At 36.1% G+C, this 19,551-nt stretch overlaps 1 protein-coding gene across 2 annotated transcripts in view; it reads right to left on the bottom strand.

Moving 5' to 3' along the window:
- Positions 1-1,813: 1,813 nt before the first annotated feature.
- Positions 1,814-19,551, bottom strand: part of ACVR2A (activin A receptor type 2A) — an 86,172-nt gene continuing 68,434 nt past the window's right edge. For both annotated transcript variants that reach the window (XM_067742016.1, XM_067742017.1), the window contains exons 5-11: positions 18,240-18,383; positions 15,979-16,122; positions 14,812-14,957; positions 13,004-13,118; positions 9,893-10,031; positions 6,665-6,795; positions 1,814-5,580 (exon numbers count right to left, since the gene is read on the bottom strand). In XM_067742016.1, the coding sequence (XP_067598117.1) occupies positions 5,386-5,580; positions 6,665-6,795; positions 9,893-10,031; positions 13,004-13,118; positions 14,812-14,957; positions 15,979-16,122; positions 18,240-18,383 (1,014 nt within the window). In that variant the 3' untranslated portion in view covers positions 1,814-5,385. The remainder of the gene's footprint in view (positions 5,581-6,664; positions 6,796-9,892; positions 10,032-13,003; positions 13,119-14,811; positions 14,958-15,978; positions 16,123-18,239; positions 18,384-19,551) is intronic.

Here is a 19,551-nt window from a genome sequence, read left to right on the forward strand (position 1 = left end):
AGGTGAGAAAACTAACACAGTAGTGACCCTGTCCAGAGGATTGACAGACCCTGGAATTCAACTCATTTCGTTGACACCAAAACTCAGTAATGCGTTCCTTACCATGTATTTTTAAAAGTATACTCTAAAAAACTATTTACGTGGTTTTTAAGAAGTATTGCGTTTAGAATGGAATATGAGATTTCTGTGCATAAAAATAGCTCTTTAGTAGTTGCAACCTGTTCTTTGTATACCGGCATTCTAAGTTTTCAGATCACTGTCATTTACTTTTCAGCAGTGTATTATGAAAGCTAAGGCTTGCACCCTGGTTCTATGCAATAGTCTACAGATTTTTAGGAGATATTTTGAAAAAATACTTCCCATGGTGGCATCACTATTACCAGAAGCAAGGATTTTGCACTTGACCTAAGATTGTCCCTTTAAAAATTCTTCTCAACTGTTTAGAGAAGTACCCTCTGCTTAAAGGTACTGACCATAAAAGCACCCAAAGAACTGGCTTGAAGATTGCAAATTTTTATCAGCTTAAGATGCCACTAGAAGTTTGAGAGCCCTCACCTGCCTTACAGAAAATCCATCAATATCAGTGAAAGAGCTATGAAACACACTAGAAAAAGTAGGTTAGCAGAAGTCATACAAATGAAGCACGTGCCTACATTTCAAGGGCATTTTTTTCAGAGGAATGTTGATGTACCCCTTTCCACATTCCCTAATACAGAGAAGCTAAATATACTTAAAATTTTTTAAACTAACTTCATCTCTTAAATTGCTTAAACCATCATGAATAAAATAAAAACCAAATCTGAAAAAGCCCTAGTAAAAAGCTTTCGAGAATAATGTAAACAAATACGGCTTAAAGATATTTTCATTTACTAGAGGAGGAATGTAGCCTGTTAACAGCGCAATCAAAAGACTGAAAACCAGGTGAGGAGGAATGTTAGCGCCATCAGTGCAGTTTTCACTCATGTGATTCTCTCCAGGTGCCCTACCAAAAACAGGATCTTATTAAGAAAAAAAGTCTTTCCAATTTTGTGGACATGCATGTGAATGGATCTGAGGAGATAAGAGCTGTTGGTCCAAACTTACCACATCATAATGCTATATGTGTTGATTATATACTATTAACTGTCTGAAGAATCTGTTTTGCAGAACAACGCTGTGGAAACAGTTTCGGTCTTTCTGTAGAGATTCCTTGCAGATTCCACCATGGTTTGCATTTTCATTTGGTTTTAGAAGACAACGCAGGTTCTTTCAAACCACCATAACCTAAGTGTTGCCCTTTCCTTCACCTTTACCCCCCAAAAATTGAGAATCCATGGGTGTGAACTGTGACGCTCAGTGTGACAAGGTAGGGCTCTTCCACCCCCCCTTTCTTCGAAAGTCACAGGATAAACAAAAGAATTTGCAACACTAAAAATGTAAATGAATGCTAGCTTCCTTGGTGATCTCTCTCACCGATTACCCTAAGTGAAAATACCAGAATTCTTCTGTTCAACTGGTAAACTAGCTACAGTTGGGAAGAGTAGTTTATGTCTTTGATGTCTATTACCTAAGCCACTTTTTTTAAATCTCCGTATGAAAAGACAAGGTAACTAAGACCATTTAGCCTCTCTTAAAATTGCCAGGACCAACATATGTAGTTTAGTGGGAATACAATCTGTTTACACAACAAAGGAGGGAAATGCCACAACTGACAAACCTCCCTCTCACCTATCCCCATTCTTGCAAATCTCAAGGTGTAAGCCTCACTGTAAATTATAAAGCTACTGTTCCCCTCTTTAAGAATGTATAACTAAAGAAAAACTTCATATGCAAATCACACCATATTTATTTTTTTATTTAACTTGGGAATGGAATGGGGATAGCATACATTTTATTTGTACAATATTTAACAATCACTTACCCAAGGTGGGGTTTTATGGGACTTTTTTTTTTCTTTTTTAACTTTTTGTTAAATACTTGCAGAAAAAATAGCAAGTACAATTTGACAGTAGTACAACAACCTGTGCCCAAAACACTGACAAGAAATACAGAGTAAAGCTAAAATAACTGTTTACCAATATTTTGAGAGGTAACAAATAGGATATGGGTTGAGACTGCATTAAAAAATGTACTGCTGGTTGAATATCTGAGGTAAATGATGTTCAATCAAGATGCTACTTGTATCATTTTGCCCATAAATCAGTAAATAATTTTATGCACATTATACCAAATGTTCCTAAAAAGTAGTATTTTAAAAAGGTAAAAAAGAGAAACTGGAAAATATCCGTGGTGAAGCATTTTTTTAAAACAGTAATCAGTTTATTCCACTAAACTATCATCTGGCCAGGATTTTTCCCCTACCACCTGCATTTTACTTAAATGTAGCTGTTACCTAGGAGTGAGGAAAGGGGGAAGAACAGATTCTTTTTAGTTTCATGATATATGACTCATTTTTAAGTTATAAACTTTTTTTTTTCCTGATTGTATTTTCGAAACATCACCATGAAGGATAGTGCAAGTTCATGGGACCAACAATTGTGAGGCACAGTCTCTGTTCTGGAATTCACAAGGTACCTGTAATAAACATTCAAACAAGAATCACACATCACATGCTAAAAACTTCCTAGCATCTAAAATACATACAAGAGCTGTGCAGGGCATAAACTTCGAATAAAGCCAAACACTGGTTAATCCATCAGTCCTATGGCAGTTGATCATAAAGCATTCCTTACACGGAGATCTGGGCAAGGTAGAGAGTATAAGTTAGAGCAGCAGTTCTGATGGGTGTCATAAAGGCAAAATACAAGACGAATCATAAGGAGCACCATACACATGAGGAAAAAATTACTGGGGTCTTAGTGTACCCCAAAACAAATCATTTTTCTCTTTTTGATCTTTCTTTTTTTCAGTATCCCTAAGCTCAAAGTTTTTATTAACTTGCCCACTTACACTGACTGTAAACCAAACATGAAAATGCCCTGCAAAAGAAAGTTTTAACAAGACTAGGTATCAGGACAGGTAGTCACTGGAACATTCTTATTTTACTGCTTATAAAAAGTATTTTTCTGTCAATGTAATTCTCAAAAGGATACAGGTTTTAAAATTGGTTAGCTAGAGTTTTAAGTACAATACCCAGGATTTCTAAAAATTTTTTCTAACATGAAGAGAAAACTTTATTTTGTGAATAAGTGGTCTTATAAAGTTTATCTCTAAGATTCACATAAGCCAAACATTCATCATAATATTCCCTTTTGTTTTCTTTTGATTTGATTTTTTTTTTTTAACTTTTAAAAACAGGATTGTTCACAACAGGTAGAAATTAGTCTTCAGGAGATTAACAATTTTCATGTATGAACATTCTCATTTTCCCTTCTTAATTAGTTTCCAAGTGGAAGCAAAACCAGACCAAGAAATTGAGAAGCCAAGTACTTTTTGAAATAAAGGTGAACTCAACATTGAAATGGGAATTCTTAGAAATACAACAAAGCCTTGGGTACATTATGTGACCAAGAGCACAAAGTTCTGTATGGTGTGTGGCACACAGACAACAATGCTGTTATTCTTCTTTCCCTCCCTGCTTAAAGGAGTCTTGTTGACCTATGTATTATTTATAAATAATATAATTTATTATTCCCAGAGATTAAGTGCATGTTTTATGTAAAATGTAGTGTACTGTGTGGTTAAATAGCCATTTGAAGATAACACATTCACAGTGAGCTCCTGATAGTGACACGTAAAAAATTCTTTTATAAAATTAATGTATGGATTTTAAAATGACCTGACAAAAGTACATAGCATAATACTGGCTATTTGTTGGTCATCAGTAATCCAGAAATTCAGGAAATTAATGTTTTACTTTGGCCTATAAATTTGAGAAAGAATCCAATTATATTCTAATGTAATATTGTTTTGAAAAGCACTTTGGCACCTACCTACCGTCAATTCCATTTTCTTATCAAAGATAAGGCATGAACTATCCTAAACTAATATCAGGGTTAGTTGTAAAAGCAATTCGTGGGAGGAGGCTAAGCTATGTTACCTATATCAACATTGGTTACCTCTAAATGTCATTGCATATTTTAAGTTATAAGTTTAACTTGTTATCCCTGATTTGTTTTAAAGCAGTAACATCTGAAATCTGTGCTTAAAAATTTAAATCTCTATCCTAGGATAATTCTTGACATATCACAGACATCAAATATTACTCTGACAAGATGGCACCAAGCAGAAATATAGTGATAAAGTTACAAGTCTCGAAGCAGAGAGTGAGGAATTCTGGGTAATGACACTTCCTGAGGTGATCCTAAAACAGTGATAAAGAATGTCCCACACACTGTTTGGTGAAAAGAAATACACTACAATTTTACATATATAAATAGGAAAAAAAAATCTATTTTAAAAGAATAAAAATGAAGAGCTTTCCAGTGTTACAGCTCACTTTAAAAAATTTAAATCATGCTTTAAATTTTCAAATAGTCCCCAAGCACAGCACACCTAGAAAAATACGTAGGTAAGTATGCAACATTTTGGGAACTGGATATAAGATGAAGCTTTAAAATATGGGAGAAAGGGGAAAGACACCATTTTTTCATTTCAAAAAACAGCACTTTTTTTTCCTTAAATCACAAGCTAGCACAAGAAAAGCTAAAACACTGCTTTACGAATGGCCACTTACTGTTGGCACTAAGCATAGCTTACCTTTTTTCTTAAATAACACAGTGAATTTGTAATACCTTGTTACAAAACGGGTCAATTTATTATTCAAATTTTGTTAGTGTTTTCAATTTTATAATTTAGCAACCGTGGAACTGAGGTATACCTTGTTGAGGGAGGTTAAAGTAATGCTTGGAAGCCTCTTTACTGTACCCCACTTAGATGACTTTGTTTATGTACACAGAACAGCAGCACACTAAACATTCACAAGCTGTGTCATATTGGCATTACAATAGTCATTTATAGAAACACAACAGCAAATGCAATAAAAACAAGTTACCCTTTTTAAAATCTGAAATGAAAAGTTTTTGATTTAAAAAAAAATAGCAGTAGTTCATTTAAGGAATTAGTGTCTTCGGACAGACATTAAGAAATCTGATGTCAGTTTTCAAACACTTGATTAGCCAGGTCCAAAAAGATCCTTGATTTGGAGAGGGCCACATTCTTCATGTACACTTCTTCAAAAGTTTCTTTTTAGAGTTTGCAACTTTTCTCTTAGTCTCATGTCCTTCATGTCTCTGCTACAGGCAATGCCATTAAGTCTCCCAGAGCCACCTTTTGAAACGAGGGTCTTCTTTCTGAGATGTCCAGGAGACATCTTACTCATTTCACACGGAAAATAAACTGTAAGCAGTTTCGTTAGCAGCTCCAGTTCAGAGTCCTGTTTCTCAGTGTGTACACATGGTGCAACCATCATAGACTAGATTCTTTGGGAGGAAAGTCAACATTTGTCACCATCGTGACCACTGTTACAATGTCCTCTGTGGTAATGATATTTGTTAGTCTTTGCATCTGAGTAATTCTTTCACCTACACATCCAGCTGATAACCTGGCTTCTGCATCATGATCCCAACATTCTTCTATCGTTTCACAGAGCATTGCCATTCCCTAAAAAGGAAAAACACATTCAAACACCACATCAGTTTTTGTTTTCTGTTAGGAAACAGACTAAAACTCTCACAAAAAAATTGCTATTTTTGTGGGTCGAAGAAAGTTTCAAGATTAGCCAAGTTTGATATTTGTCAGCATTCACTTTTGAGTATCTATTATATGCAGACACATGGAGAAAAGCACTGAGAGAAATCAATGTTTTTTTCTGAGCATTGGGACTATCACAGCAGGTGATTTTTTTTTTCGAGTATAACTGCTTTACAATGTCATGTTAGTTTCTGCTGCACAGTGAAGTGAATCAGCCAATATGTATACATATATCCCCTCCCTCTTGGACCTCCCTCCCCCTGACCCAATCCTACCCATCTAGGTCTTCACAGAGCACCGTTTCTTTAATTCCAGAAATCCCTGACCATTGTTCATAAACCAGGTAATTTAAATGCTAACCTCTGAATTGTATTCAAAACCGAGGCTTTAAGAAGTTTACCAATTTTTATTGTTTTCTTGATATCAGCATTTCTACCTTGCAGTTGAAGTAGGAAAAAAGGTTCAAAAGCCAACCTTAAGGATTTTCTACCTGGCTTTATCCATGTTTCTAGTTATATCTAGACCAAAATAACCAGGGCAGTTTTGTTCCACCCTTCACCTACCTAGTCTCTTAAGTTCTTAAGAACTTGAAAATCATCCAGTCCCAAATCAAAATGCAAAAACTGTCATGGAGAGGAGAAAACTGGGCGCTTCACTTTCTTAAATGACCTGGGAAGGTGGTGATCAGCAAGCCTACCCGACTATCCGCAGGCTCAGAGCCAAGTACTCCTCCCCCGGGAAGATCTCCAAACGGGGGGCACACTCATCTGCACAAGAAAGACCACAGAGCTGAGTGCCCCAAGGCTCTGACCTCACCATCTTCCTCACCAGTGAACATAGCCTTAATTCTGTTGTTTCTAGAACTCTAGTTCAGAATATCCTGTATGAAGACCACCACCTCAGAAAAAAAGAGAAATGTGCAGAGATATCAATCATTCCTCTGAAAAACATTTTTTATTGGAAATTCAAGTGCAAAGCTAACTATATAACTTACAGCATGTTTCTGCCAATAATCTCTTAGAACAGGCCTCTTTTTTTTATGCACAACAACTTCCTGCATGTCTTCAAGAGAGGGATGCTGGCCAATTTCCTCCTCAAATGGCAACATGTATTCATCTACAGGTCCTGAAATGTAAAAAAAGGGGAAAAATCATTGTAATTCAAATCTTCCTAACTTCCAAACTGGAACAAGCTTTCTAAAACACACTCTGAATCACCTTTTCCCAACTGTCATATGCTATAGTGACGGGAGAGAAACAAACCCTCAACTGTACTTATACCGCAGTGTGACGCAAACTTTAGAGGAAATCAGAAAGTCTGTAATTTGGCATGTAACTCTGCTAAGGACTGTGAAAGGAGCTTTATTACCTGTTGTATAAGGAATGCCTATCTCTGTTTGTATATAGCACATAGGGACCCATGGATCTCTGCATATTAAGGACATAATAGCTCTTTAAGGTACCCACTCTTGCAATTCAGATCAGACTGTAAATAGTAGTGCTTTCATCTCTGAAGATTTTGGGTTCGGTCTGCTATAACCATTTTTATTCTGACATGCCCAAACCCCCTACACATTCCACATGAGGAATTACGTACCCCAGAATCACACCTCTGCCCTCACAGGAGCTGCCAGATATTGTTTTTTTAAAAATCACAAATGTACTCTACAAAAAGGGTCCTCAACGAATCAGAATGTGCCTTCACAGACAAGCAAGATTTATTCTACATGTTCTTTTTCTTAGGCCTATGCAAATATGGAAATTCAGTTAGGAGTTTGTAATAACTAATAACTGATGAGCACTTATGCTAACCAGGAACTTTATATTATTTACTTCCATTTTATCTTCACAGAGTGAAGGTGGCATTACCCTATTTTACAGATAAAAAGCTCAAGAAAAAGTTCCATCATCTGCACAAGGGCATACAGCTGTTAAGTGATAGAGTTGGAATTTGAATCCACCTCAGTGACTCTAAAGTCTGTGCTTTCAATCACTAAACTGTCTCCCGTTGACAGAAATTGATCGCTAATGAGCAATTTCAGTGACCAGATGTGTCTGTATATAGACATAAACCTTGTATAAGTTCTCAAAACACACCAAATACTCCTGCGTAGAATATAAGTTATAAACAGCTGATCAAGAAGGAGGCCATCTAACTCAACCCTGTCTAAATATAAGAATCCTTGATGGCTGGATAGTCAGTCTCTGCTGAAGCATTTCCAATCACTTAGAGTACTGACATTCTAAGGTGTCTATTTAACCCTTGCTACTCAAAGTGTGGTCCACAGGTCCAGCACTGGCACTGATGGGGTAGCTTTTGTAAGAAATGTAAATATCAGGCCCCACCTCAGAACTACCGAGTCAAAATCTGAATTTTAACAAGATTCCCAGGAGTTTGGTTTGCACGTTAAAGTTTGAGAATCACTGAACTGAACCATCAACAATTAGCCATCTAAAAAATTGAAAAGCACTTACGTTAGCAGTGTTCATACTGTCCCCTCTGCTTCAATTTCTGACTTGAATCAGAAATGCCTGACTCTGAAATTGAGTATTTCATAGCACATGCAAGGCATTTAAGAAATGTAAGCATCTATCCTTATCCTATTCTTTTTCCATAAAAACTTCCCTGATAACCTCTCCTCCCCACCAACAAAGCAAGTCCTCACACCTCTAAGCTCCCATAACACTCCCTTAACATTTCTCAGGTATTAACATTCATCCAAAAACATTTGCCTATGTAGACAATTCATACTTACCTTACTCTGGAGTTAACTGTCCAGGATACATTTTATCACCTTAACTAAACTGTATATTACTTGTGTATCCCCTATAACACTACATCCAATTGGCTTGCTTTGGAGAGTTCATGTTAATGAAATTCTGAAGAAATATATTTTCCTGTAACATCTGCCATCTAACCTACTTGTGCCTCCATAAATGCACGCAATAAATGCATTTTTTCTTCCACTTTGAGCCAAAACACACTGAACAGCTTACTCTTCTTCCTATAGACTTCTAAGCTAAAATTATATCCAAATTGCTTCAACCTTTCTTAGGTTCTGGATCCATTCCCACGCCAATTTTGGAAGAATGAATGGCTGTCCATTCCTGAGCACTTTCCACTAAATTCCCTTTAAAAGCAGAGTATCCCAAATCAAGTTTCATATACCAGAGGTAGTCTGTCCTACACTGAGAAACTATTACAGTACTCAGAAAATATTCTTATAAACATAGGTTAAGATGGTTATAACTTTTATAAATTAAAGTTTTAAAAGATCAAACTAATTTACTTGGTTTGGGAGTTTAATAGGAAATTTGCCTTATATTCTCATATCCAAAAAAGTAGTATAATTGGAGAGGGTAGAGACCTTCTGAGGAGCACTAAAGACAGAATACCTACAACGCTATAATTCTGTCACACTAGGAACATAATATGCAGGTTTATAATGAGTCAATCAATGTAAATATTTTTAGGACTTGAAAAGGACTTCAAGAACAAGGACTAGGAATCCCTTAGAACCAAGGTGATGTGCTAGGGAATGTAACTTATGTTCACAATAATGTCTACATCAGATCAGACTTAACAAAGCTTTAAGGAGGCAGAATCTAACTTGTGCTGTAACACACACTCAGTTCTGGGTCATGGAGGATAGAATGGTAATTCAATCCATCACAGGAGGGCTGAACAGCCAGCCTGAGTATCCTGGGAGGCAAAATCCCCCGACTCTGTGCACCTCCTCTCACCCAAGAGTTGACTTTAACTCTTAGGTGTCTCAGGACCCTCGTGATCTTACCAAAGTAGCAGCCCTCTCCCTGAATCTGGATCAGAGTTTCAAATCTTGATTTCACCACTTACCACTCTGCAACTAAAACAGACAAGCTATTTAATTTCTATTTAAAATTTGAGCATCAGATTCCTCACAACTGAGGTGATAATTACCTCCAAAGTTGTTTTAGGAAATAAGCTGAAGGTATGTAAAGTGCCCAGCAAAACATCTGGCAATGGTAATGGATCAATACATATCAGTACCTTTCCTCTCCTGCCCTCCCCATCCCCTGCCTCCTGAGTTTTCTTTATGCTACCACCTCTTGGAGTCTATTTTTAAAAAATTGTACTTTAAAATATTACCTTTGAGAGTAATCAACCCTTTTCATACACGTGTAGTAGGTACAGGTATACATATATATGTATATGTCTTTTAAAAAAATATATGTTCCCTTACCATCTGCAGCAGTACAGCGAGAAGCCAGTTCCCACAGGACTAATCCCATGGCGTACATATCTATCCTCAAAAATGCATCCCTTTGGAAGTTTATAGCACCCTCTAATACCTCTGGAGCCATATACCTTCGGGTACCAACCTGAAAAAGATGTTGAAAGCAAGCAGCACTTACTAACTTTGTGAACTAACATTTTATGATTTTGTAAAGAGAATCAAAACCAAGTGTGCTCTAGTATTAGGTAAGATAACTAAATTATGACTACCAGAATTTTATTCCATTTCAAGTAATACAACAGCCAAGACCCTGGAAACAGTGGATGCAACCATCAGTAGGGACTGCTTAAATAAGTAAGAGTACTATGCAGCTCTTAAAAAAAACATGAGGTAAATCTATAAGGACAAATATGGAAAGATTTCCAAAAATACTGTAAGATGAAAACAGCAAAGAACAAAGCAGTATATATACTAAGATCCCTTCTGGATACACTTAACAGATATATCAACAGACATTATGCTGGTCTAGGCTTCGACGTTTTCCCCCTTCTGGAAGTAATCACAAGAAACTGAACAATGGTTATTTGTGGAGAGAGGATGGAACAGAGAAAAAAGGCTGTATACTTTTTAACTGTACATTGTTTGAAATGTATCTTTTTTAAAAAAATACTCCTTTTGAGAGTTTCTCTTTCTCTGTACGAAAAAAAAAAACCCTAATAAACATAAAATGAATTAGCCAAGTACAGGATGGATAAACTTTTTAAAGTTCTGTTTCCACAAAATCTATGTATTTGTTTCTTCATGAATTCTGTCTTAAATTCTTTATTGATATCTGTCCCTAACAATCTGGTATTTCTTAGTAATGTAACTACGGTTACTAAGCTAGCACAGCTAACTTTGGTTGGTGCTTGACAAGATTCATATATGAACACTTAATTTCTGTGAGATAGGTGGTTAGATTAATCCACTTGAGTTTAATAGGTCTAGGGAGCGGCCCAGATACTGGTATTTCCAAAAGCTCCATAAGTTAAGTGACTATGATCTATAGACTAGAAGTTGGGCAATTATCTGCAAATATACATATAAAGAGATGTTTAAGAAAAAACAAGGATAGATCACTAAGACACTGAAGTTCAAAAACCCGAAGTTTTTAATTCATTTAATAAGGAGAACACTTTAAAGAAAGGGTAAAAAGGTAGCTTTGCCTTTTTTGCTACTTTAAATAACTATTTTAATTGTACTGTAAGTAAGCTTTTCCCCAAAATCTACTTTTCTCCTGAAGATAAATGTTATGCCTTCCAAAGTACTTCTTTTCTTATGAAATGATGACATCTTCCTTTTTAGTATAAAATGTCCTCTCTCTTATAAATTGATGATGATATTAGAGAAAAATGTCATTTTTTTCCCAGTGTTCTTTGCAATATATAAAATATGCAATAACAAGCATTTTGAAACTTTCTGGTCCATGAAATCTAAAGTCAAGGAATCAGTGATGTATTATTCATTATTTTATATATATATGTAATTATTATGTATTATTAGTTATTTTTACCCTCATCATGTAAGCCAATCATGAGGGCATTAAAAGACATGAATGAAGGGAGATTAGTTCGGTGCTTTGCGATGACCTAGAGGGGTGGGACAGGGAGGATGGGAGGGAGGCTCAAGAGGTAGTGGGTATGAGGACATGCATATGCATATGGCTGATTCGCTTTGTTGTGCAACAGACACTAACACAGTATTGTGAAGCAATTATACTCCAATAAAGATCTATTTAAAAAAAACTTGAAAAAAAAAGATATGAATGAATCCCCAAATTCTTTTCTTAAAAAGGGGGAAGGTTTATAAGGTACCAAAGGATTAAACTCTTCCCAAAATTTAGTCTTAAGGTAATCAGACAATCAGCTCAGAAGCCTGGTCCTAGGCTTCCTGCACAATCTCCCATCTCAGTACATTCTCCGCAAAACTGCCTTCCTTCCCAAATACATATGTTGTCAACTTTTCTAGAACTATGACTGCTGACTAAATTCTTAAATCATTAGTCAATGTTGTCAAAATTTGTTGTGCTATGTTCTTGGAGGTCAGTAGGACACACTGGGCAAAAAGAAAGCTGAGAATCAGATGATCAAATAATTTGCCTGATCTGAAAGATGAAGTAATGATTGTGCAAAATCATTTGGCTTTGTAAGGAAATATCACCTTTCAGGTCAAACTAGTTTGAAAACACCTTTCCTAGAGCCTCAGTTTCTGAGAATAAGATGTATGGATAATGTTCTTTTCCTCTTTGGCTTCCTTAAAGGCTCCCATTGCTGAAGTCTCTGTGCAGACCTTGGTTAGTAAAATTAAACTCCTTGCTCAGGGCCTTAGAAGTCCTCTGAACTCTGGAGAGAATTCAGAGAAAAGCTATAAAGTTGATTAAAGAGTTAAAGAAGCAATAGAGACCAAGAAGCAAGAAACTATCATTGCTGTCTGGAAAAACAGGCACTAGATCTTAGTACATTATAACATGAATAGTGACTGATTATTCTTCCATTCCTCTTAAGATAGTGAAAGAATTAACAAGTTAAAACTAGTGAGTTAATATTAAGAACTCCCTAGAAGAATGAGGCTTATTAAAATGTGTTGGATTCTTCTTTGATTAGTTTTAAAAATAGAATCCTATGACATCTAAATTGTTTTATGAATTGCTTGATCTAAACCACCTGAGGTCCTAACAGTCCTTCATCACCATATGAAAATATCTTCCTCAGCAAATTTAACATATTACTCTTAAGAGAGTCTTTTTTTTTTCCCTGCAGTACGCGGGCCTCTCTCACTGTTGTGGCCTCTCCCATTGTGGAGCACAGGCTCCGGCCGCGCAGGCTCAGCGGCCATGGCTCACGGGCCCAGCCGCTCCGCGGCATGTGGGATCTTCCCGGACCGGGGCACGAACCCGTGTCCCCTGCATCAGCAGGCAGACTCTCAACCACTGTGCCACCAGGGAAGCCCGAGAGTCATTTTTATAATACATACCAATTTAAGAACCAGCACAATAATTTTAGACCAACTGATCCCAGATGCCATCTAAGAAAATATGGGACAAGATTATTTTTTCTTACAGTTTACAGTTATCCTTACCTGTCCATGGGTATCACCTGCAGACTTGCCAGCCTCAAACTTTAACGCCAACCCAAAGTCAGCAATGCAAGCTGTCAGATTGTTTTTCAACAGCACATTTTTACTTTTGATGTCCCTTGCAAATAGAAAGATAAAGTATTCAAATTCAGTTTAAACAAGTTATCTTTTAAATTTTTTGACTGTAAGTAGGAAGAGAGACTATGTATGCTTTTAAAAAAAATAGTTATTTCAAAGTATGAAATACAGAAAAGGGCAGAGGGACAAAAAGTTTAAGTAAAGTCTCCAGATAGCTTGAAGCACAAGGGTACAGTGACCTAGTCGTATCCATTACATGGACAATAAGAAGGAATTCTCTCCATAAAGCAGTTTTATAAAGAGCTGCCATTCCAAAAGTACTGTCCAGCCTACATGTTATCTATGTCACTCCTAACTACCAATCATAAAATTGTTGTTGTTTTAAGATAATAAGCATATTTCAGAGTTTATAGTTAGAAACTCTCATTGACACTGAAATTTAAAAACCACAATGAAAGAATTTTCAGTTAAAGCTGAATTGGATGACACACAGGCCTACATTTTAAAACGTCCCTTATTTTAATGGTTCTTATTACATTCACCAACTTGGCTGTACAAAAGCATCTCTACAAATGTATAAGAGAAATTTTTCACCATAAACATACACTGCTCCAGCTGGATCCTGGTGTTCCAAAAAGAGTAACCATTTTAAGGCAATCAGATGTCTTCCTCTACACATTAGCCTCAACTAGCTCATCCTAGGGCTTACTATACCCCAGTAAACACACCGGTACCATGAGCAATGGTAAATTTATGTGTGCAGACACAAAGTGTGAGACAAAGGACGCATAGATAGACAACCACAAATGCTACAAAAATCAGTTTTAGACTCAAACGATTTTTAGGGACCCTACTTATAATAACCTTTGGGGGTTCCAAAGGATTAGTTCCCTATAGGACTAGGTGAGGTGAGCAAAAATCCAGGAGGACAGGGTTAGACTATGTAGGAAGGTGAGAAGGGAAGCTACTTCTGAGGTAGAAGTCATTTAAGGTTTTCAAAATCAGAATCTACATTAGAATTGGAATAAAAGTAATACCTCCCAGCAACCTAAGACACCACCTGATGGCACTCAACTAAGTATTTGTTAAATGAATCAGGTAATTTAAAACATCCATCTTTAAACTGAATATAAGATGACAGATTGACCCCATGTTCAAGGAAGTTAAATACACAATGGCAAACTGAATCCCATGTTTAAGGGAACTAACGGTTTCCCTTTTAAGGATATGACAATTGTTGAGTCCAAGTACTATTTCTTCACTGAAAAAGAAAATTTAGTAAACCCAATTATTCAAATAATACCTCCTTCCACCTCAACTTAGGTAATGATCACATGGTCATTCAAAACACAAGCAAAAAAGATACTCAAAATCTCTCCTTAATTACATCCCCTTATACCTATTTATAATCATCTTTGAAGTAAATCATGTTTTGAGGTAAAACAGATTTCTCCTTTGAGACAAAGAAAATACACTTTTTCTTAACTATGTTTTCGGAAATGAGACAAATTGAAACATAAGTCAATAATTAACCTTTGACAATGATGTTAATATATACATTATCCAAAATACTTCCTGGCCAATCTCAAAGCTAATTTGAAAAACAAGTGAAAATCAATGCTTCCTATAGCATGATTAGGTAACTAGGGGAAAAATAAATTTTGCCCAGGGGATTGAAAGTTTAAATAATAAATACTGAATTATTGGGTAAAATAATATAAATTTAGCTCTACCTGTGAGATATGGCGGGTTTGTGGCCATCTTTTAGGCCAGGTATATCCTCATGTAAATATGCCAATCCTCTAGCCATGGTTTCTGCAATATGACACAATTCATTCCAAGAGACCACATTAGCCTTAAGAAAGTCTGATAGTGAACCCTAAAGGAAGGGGGAAAAAAAACAACTTATGTTCTTGACAAAAGCCGTATGTATATGGAGACTTTCCTTTTTACTTTTAAGAGGTCATGGAAGGCAACATAGTTTTCCTTTCAGTGAATAATATCCAAAACGCAATCTTTCTGGAAGGGTTCAAGTTTCACATTAATAAACATTTGAAAGGAATACCACTAATCTTTAAAGGTTTGCTACAAGCACAGTTGGTCAATTTCCCATTGAGAAGGCAAAATTAACAAAAAAAAAAAAGGTTATTGAAAATCTAAAGTTCCAGAAAATACTTTAAAAGTTAAAATATGTTGACTATAGAGATGTTATAAATAGGACTAGGAGAACAAAAATTAAAACATATGAACAACAACTAACCTAAAGAATCTTCCTCTAGAGATTACTGCCAACCTTTTAGTCAAGAATTAAGGGAATTAAAACAGCCACTTTTTTCTGACAGTGATGAAACTGATTGCCAAGAAGATCACAATTTCCTACTCCACTAATGTATACTTTCATACTAACTCTGAAAGCAGAAAAATTGAGGAAAAATAGCAAGTGTGTTTTGGTGGTAATTACCCTACAAATCAGTGACTGATCAAAGATCAGATAAATTTCCTGACCCTAGTTTTGTCACTAAGTGACATCAATTAAAGAATTTTAAGAAACAAAATTCAAGCTGAAAAAATGTCTCATGTAATAAAAGTGGACAGTAAATGGTAAATGAAAATTCCTAAGCATTGGCTATACTAAAATAATTATTTGTAAGAGAAGTATAATTGCAGCACAAGAAATCAGGGACAAAAGACTGGTATTATATAAGTAGAGGGTTAGGTGAAAAAGTTGTCATCTTTGTTCTTCTATTAAATAAATCATTTTTAAAGCAGGTTTTTATTTATAAATATTAACTAACTATAATAACACACTGTTCCCAGAAAAATAAGTGAGGGCTTTGTAGCCAACATTAGGAAGTAAGCCAACCCTGACTTCACTGAGTTAAAATGGAAAGTAGTTTTACCTTTTCATGAAATGCTGTGATTAGCCAAAGATCCACATCAACACTGGTACCTCGTTTTTCTGCACCAATGAACTGTAATATGTTCTCATGCTTCATTCCAGGCAAACTATAGACTTCATATTCATTCTGCCATGACTGTTTGTCCTAGAGTTAAAAAGAATAGTAAGAATGCAAAGAACACAGGCAAATAAACCATATCTAAGAGATTACTCAAGTAAGTTCTAAGGCAATTTTTTTTAAAGGCTAAGTATTAAGAGATTCTTTGGTTTTGTTTTGTCCTGTTTTTTAATAAAAGAAAACTTTGACAACAGGTAACAGTTACATACCAAATGCCTGCCCTGCCCCATTCCTTCAAACATACTTTTTTGTGTTTGTAATTTGTAAACATAGAAGTTGATCAGAAATACTGCACTTCTGAATCCTAACAATGGCAACACATTCCACATACAAGTTAGTACTACAGTGTAATTTTATCACGGTGTGAAGTTACCTGTGTTACTATTAAGAATAATCTCTCTGAGAGATGAAATTCAGGGAGAATGACTTCATCTAAATAGAAAACAAATTTTTTTCAAACACTAACATCATGTCAAACCTTCTTAACAAAATGTTTAGAATACCCTGCAGAGTCAATAAGAGAGCAATGGGGTATAAATATGCAATACAATAATTTGAAACACCACAGATTCACTTGTGCCTGCAAGTGATCCATACCTCTTACATGTCTACTTATAAAGGATTAGTTTCTTTTCACAATGGGAGAATAACGAAAGTGGGAGGCACCACAGCATAACGGTTAGGAACCCTCTGGATCCAAGCTATCTAAGAACCTTTGGCATGTTACATAATCATTCAGCTTCCTGATCAGCAAAACAAGGACTGTAGTGGGTGCCCCATAGGGTCGTTGTATTATACATATATTGTGTGTTATATGTATGGGTAATAATACATATTAGTGAGTACTCACATATGTAAAGTACCTCTATCTGACACAATAGAACCATTCAGTAAAATGTTAGCTACTGTTCTTGTTGTTACTCTGACGTTAATAGCATCCAAATGCGCTTCTCTAATTTTTAAGCTTCCTCACATGAAATAAGAACCCTGATCTTCTTTGTGAACCTTGGCCCAAAAGACTTTTCTTTTGAGAACTAAACTACAGTTAACAGTAATAAAAAAAAAAAAGTAATAAACTTCTTCACAGACTCTAAGGAACAGACTTTCAAGGAGGTAAGAGGGCAAAAATCTAGGTATATTAAGACAAAGAAATTGAATAATTTTGGTATAAGGAAGATCTACTATACAGGTGCAGGGGTGAAGCCTGCATCAAAAAACCCAGCCAGGATCGCAATACCATGCACAGCATTAGCCACAGGTGTGTATAAGCAGAAAACAGGAACAAAGGAATTATCATAGATCTATACCACCAACGGAGCAAAACTAAAGAATATCTCAGAGGTGCATGAGACCAGGGTTTTATAAGGTTGGCCCCCTTTAATAGAAAAACAAGTCAACAGTAAACCAATTATTTGGAGTCTTGACTCAATGCCTCTGAAAATTCACCAAACAAAATCTGAAATGATTACACCAATACTCAAAGTAGAACAAAAATGAATCAGCCTGGTAATATATCTCCAAACAGCGATTCTAAAACAAAGCACACTACTCTTTCAATATTCTGTTTGCTTTTTCTGATAATGTCAATGGGACATTAAAAGTTAACCACTCAGGGCTCCCCTGGTGGCACAGTGGTTGAGAGTCCACCTGCCAACGCAGGGGACACGGGTTCGTGCCCCAGTTCGGGAAGATCCCACATGCCGTGGAGCAGCTGGGCCCGTGAGCCATGGCCACTGAGCCTGTGCATCCGGGGCCTGTGCTCCGCAACGGGAGAGGCCACAGCAGTGAGAGGCCCGCGTACCGCAAAAAAAAAAAAAAAAAAGTTAACCACTCAGACAATGAATTATATTTTTTAATTAGAATCCTCATCTTCACTTTGCATTTCTGTAGAATTTTTACTGGCAAAAAATCTCCTATATGCTTATGTATTGTAATTCCACCACTCTAAACAAACATGACTGTTGTACCATTAATTTCTCAGATGAGAAGGCAGACATAAAAGGGCTAACCACTTCCCCCGGTATCACAAAGAACCACCATGAAACATACGGCTTGTGTTTTCAGACTGTTTCTGAGTTCCAATGACCTAGCCAGTCGCATCTTTTAAAAAATATATGCAGACTAGAAAACTGCAATAAACATACCTGTATTGGAAATATTTTCACAGCCACATATTCATTGAGTAACTGGGCTTTCCACACACAACCAAATCTTCCCCTTGCTTTCACTTCTAGTAACTGCAGTGGCTTCAAACCTAGTAATGGAGAAGGAGGGGGTGGTCCTGGGTCCTACAGATAAACAATAATAATATTATCTAAAGAGCAGCACATGACACATCTCGCTTCTAAATATCAGTATACTGAGAAATCGATTGACAGAAACGGTAGACACATACAAATGACATTAACTTCAATCTTGCCAAAACTGAATTCTCAAGCATTACTAATTACCTATAGTGATCAAAAAGCAAGAAACTTGAATTAAGAGTTTTCACAATAACATTCCTACTGCTACATATATATATATATATATATATATATATAGCAATCAGGAGAAAAGATCTAAAATCTTTTTGATCCAGTCTCACTAATTCTCCTAAGATTTTTCTGTGACCTTCAGGATATTACTAATGGTATTTTAATTTCATCCAGTTGATTATTCCTTATAGGATAAGGATTTGAAAAGTGCCAGATACAGCAAATTATGGCTATGTCTCAAAGAAACCACTCCTCAAAATCCATTACTTTCCCCAGTGAGTGTTTAAATCTTTCTTCATTAATATCAGAAATACCCACACAGCTATTCTCAAACACATTACAAATAGGTATTTCAAATACAAAGCACATAAAAGGAATATGTAAGTTAGTGTTGCTATAACCAAACTGCTCCATTCATTCTAACTTTTCTACCCGGTAACAATTTGTCCCTTTGCTTATAATTACTTCCCAGAATTGATCTGAGATATTATTAGTATTCTGGGACTCATGGGCAAAGAAAGTACAAATAATTCAGAAAATAAGTGGTCATCATATTAGATGAGAAGGTATGGAAAATGAAAGTGAAGTATACTGCTATAGTTAATTTTTTAAATGGAGCAACTATAATATATAAATAGGAGTACAGCATCACCAGGGGATCCTCCTATACAAAGTAGAGTGGCTACCCTTCGCTGAAAACATTGTATTAGTTAAATACCTGCAACTAAAGCAAGAGGTAGAAAGCCTTTTGGAAAGCTTCCAGAGGAAAGTAGTAACATGTTTGAAGGCCTGTGTAATGAGTATTGTTAGCAAGAACTAAAATTTCTGTGGCAACAGACTTTATGACACTGGGTGGCACTTAAGACACTTGGAGATTGTATGTCACCCCTTTATCAATGCATGTCTCTCTGCCTTTACTCTCCTTCCTTAAAACAAACAAACAAACAAACAAAAACCTCCTCTTCTAATGCCTCAGGAC

This window comes from Pseudorca crassidens, chromosome 6 (genome assembly GCF_039906515.1).
Source record: "Pseudorca crassidens isolate mPseCra1 chromosome 6, mPseCra1.hap1, whole genome shotgun sequence".
NCBI lineage: Eukaryota > Metazoa > Chordata > Mammalia > Artiodactyla > Delphinidae > Pseudorca > Pseudorca crassidens.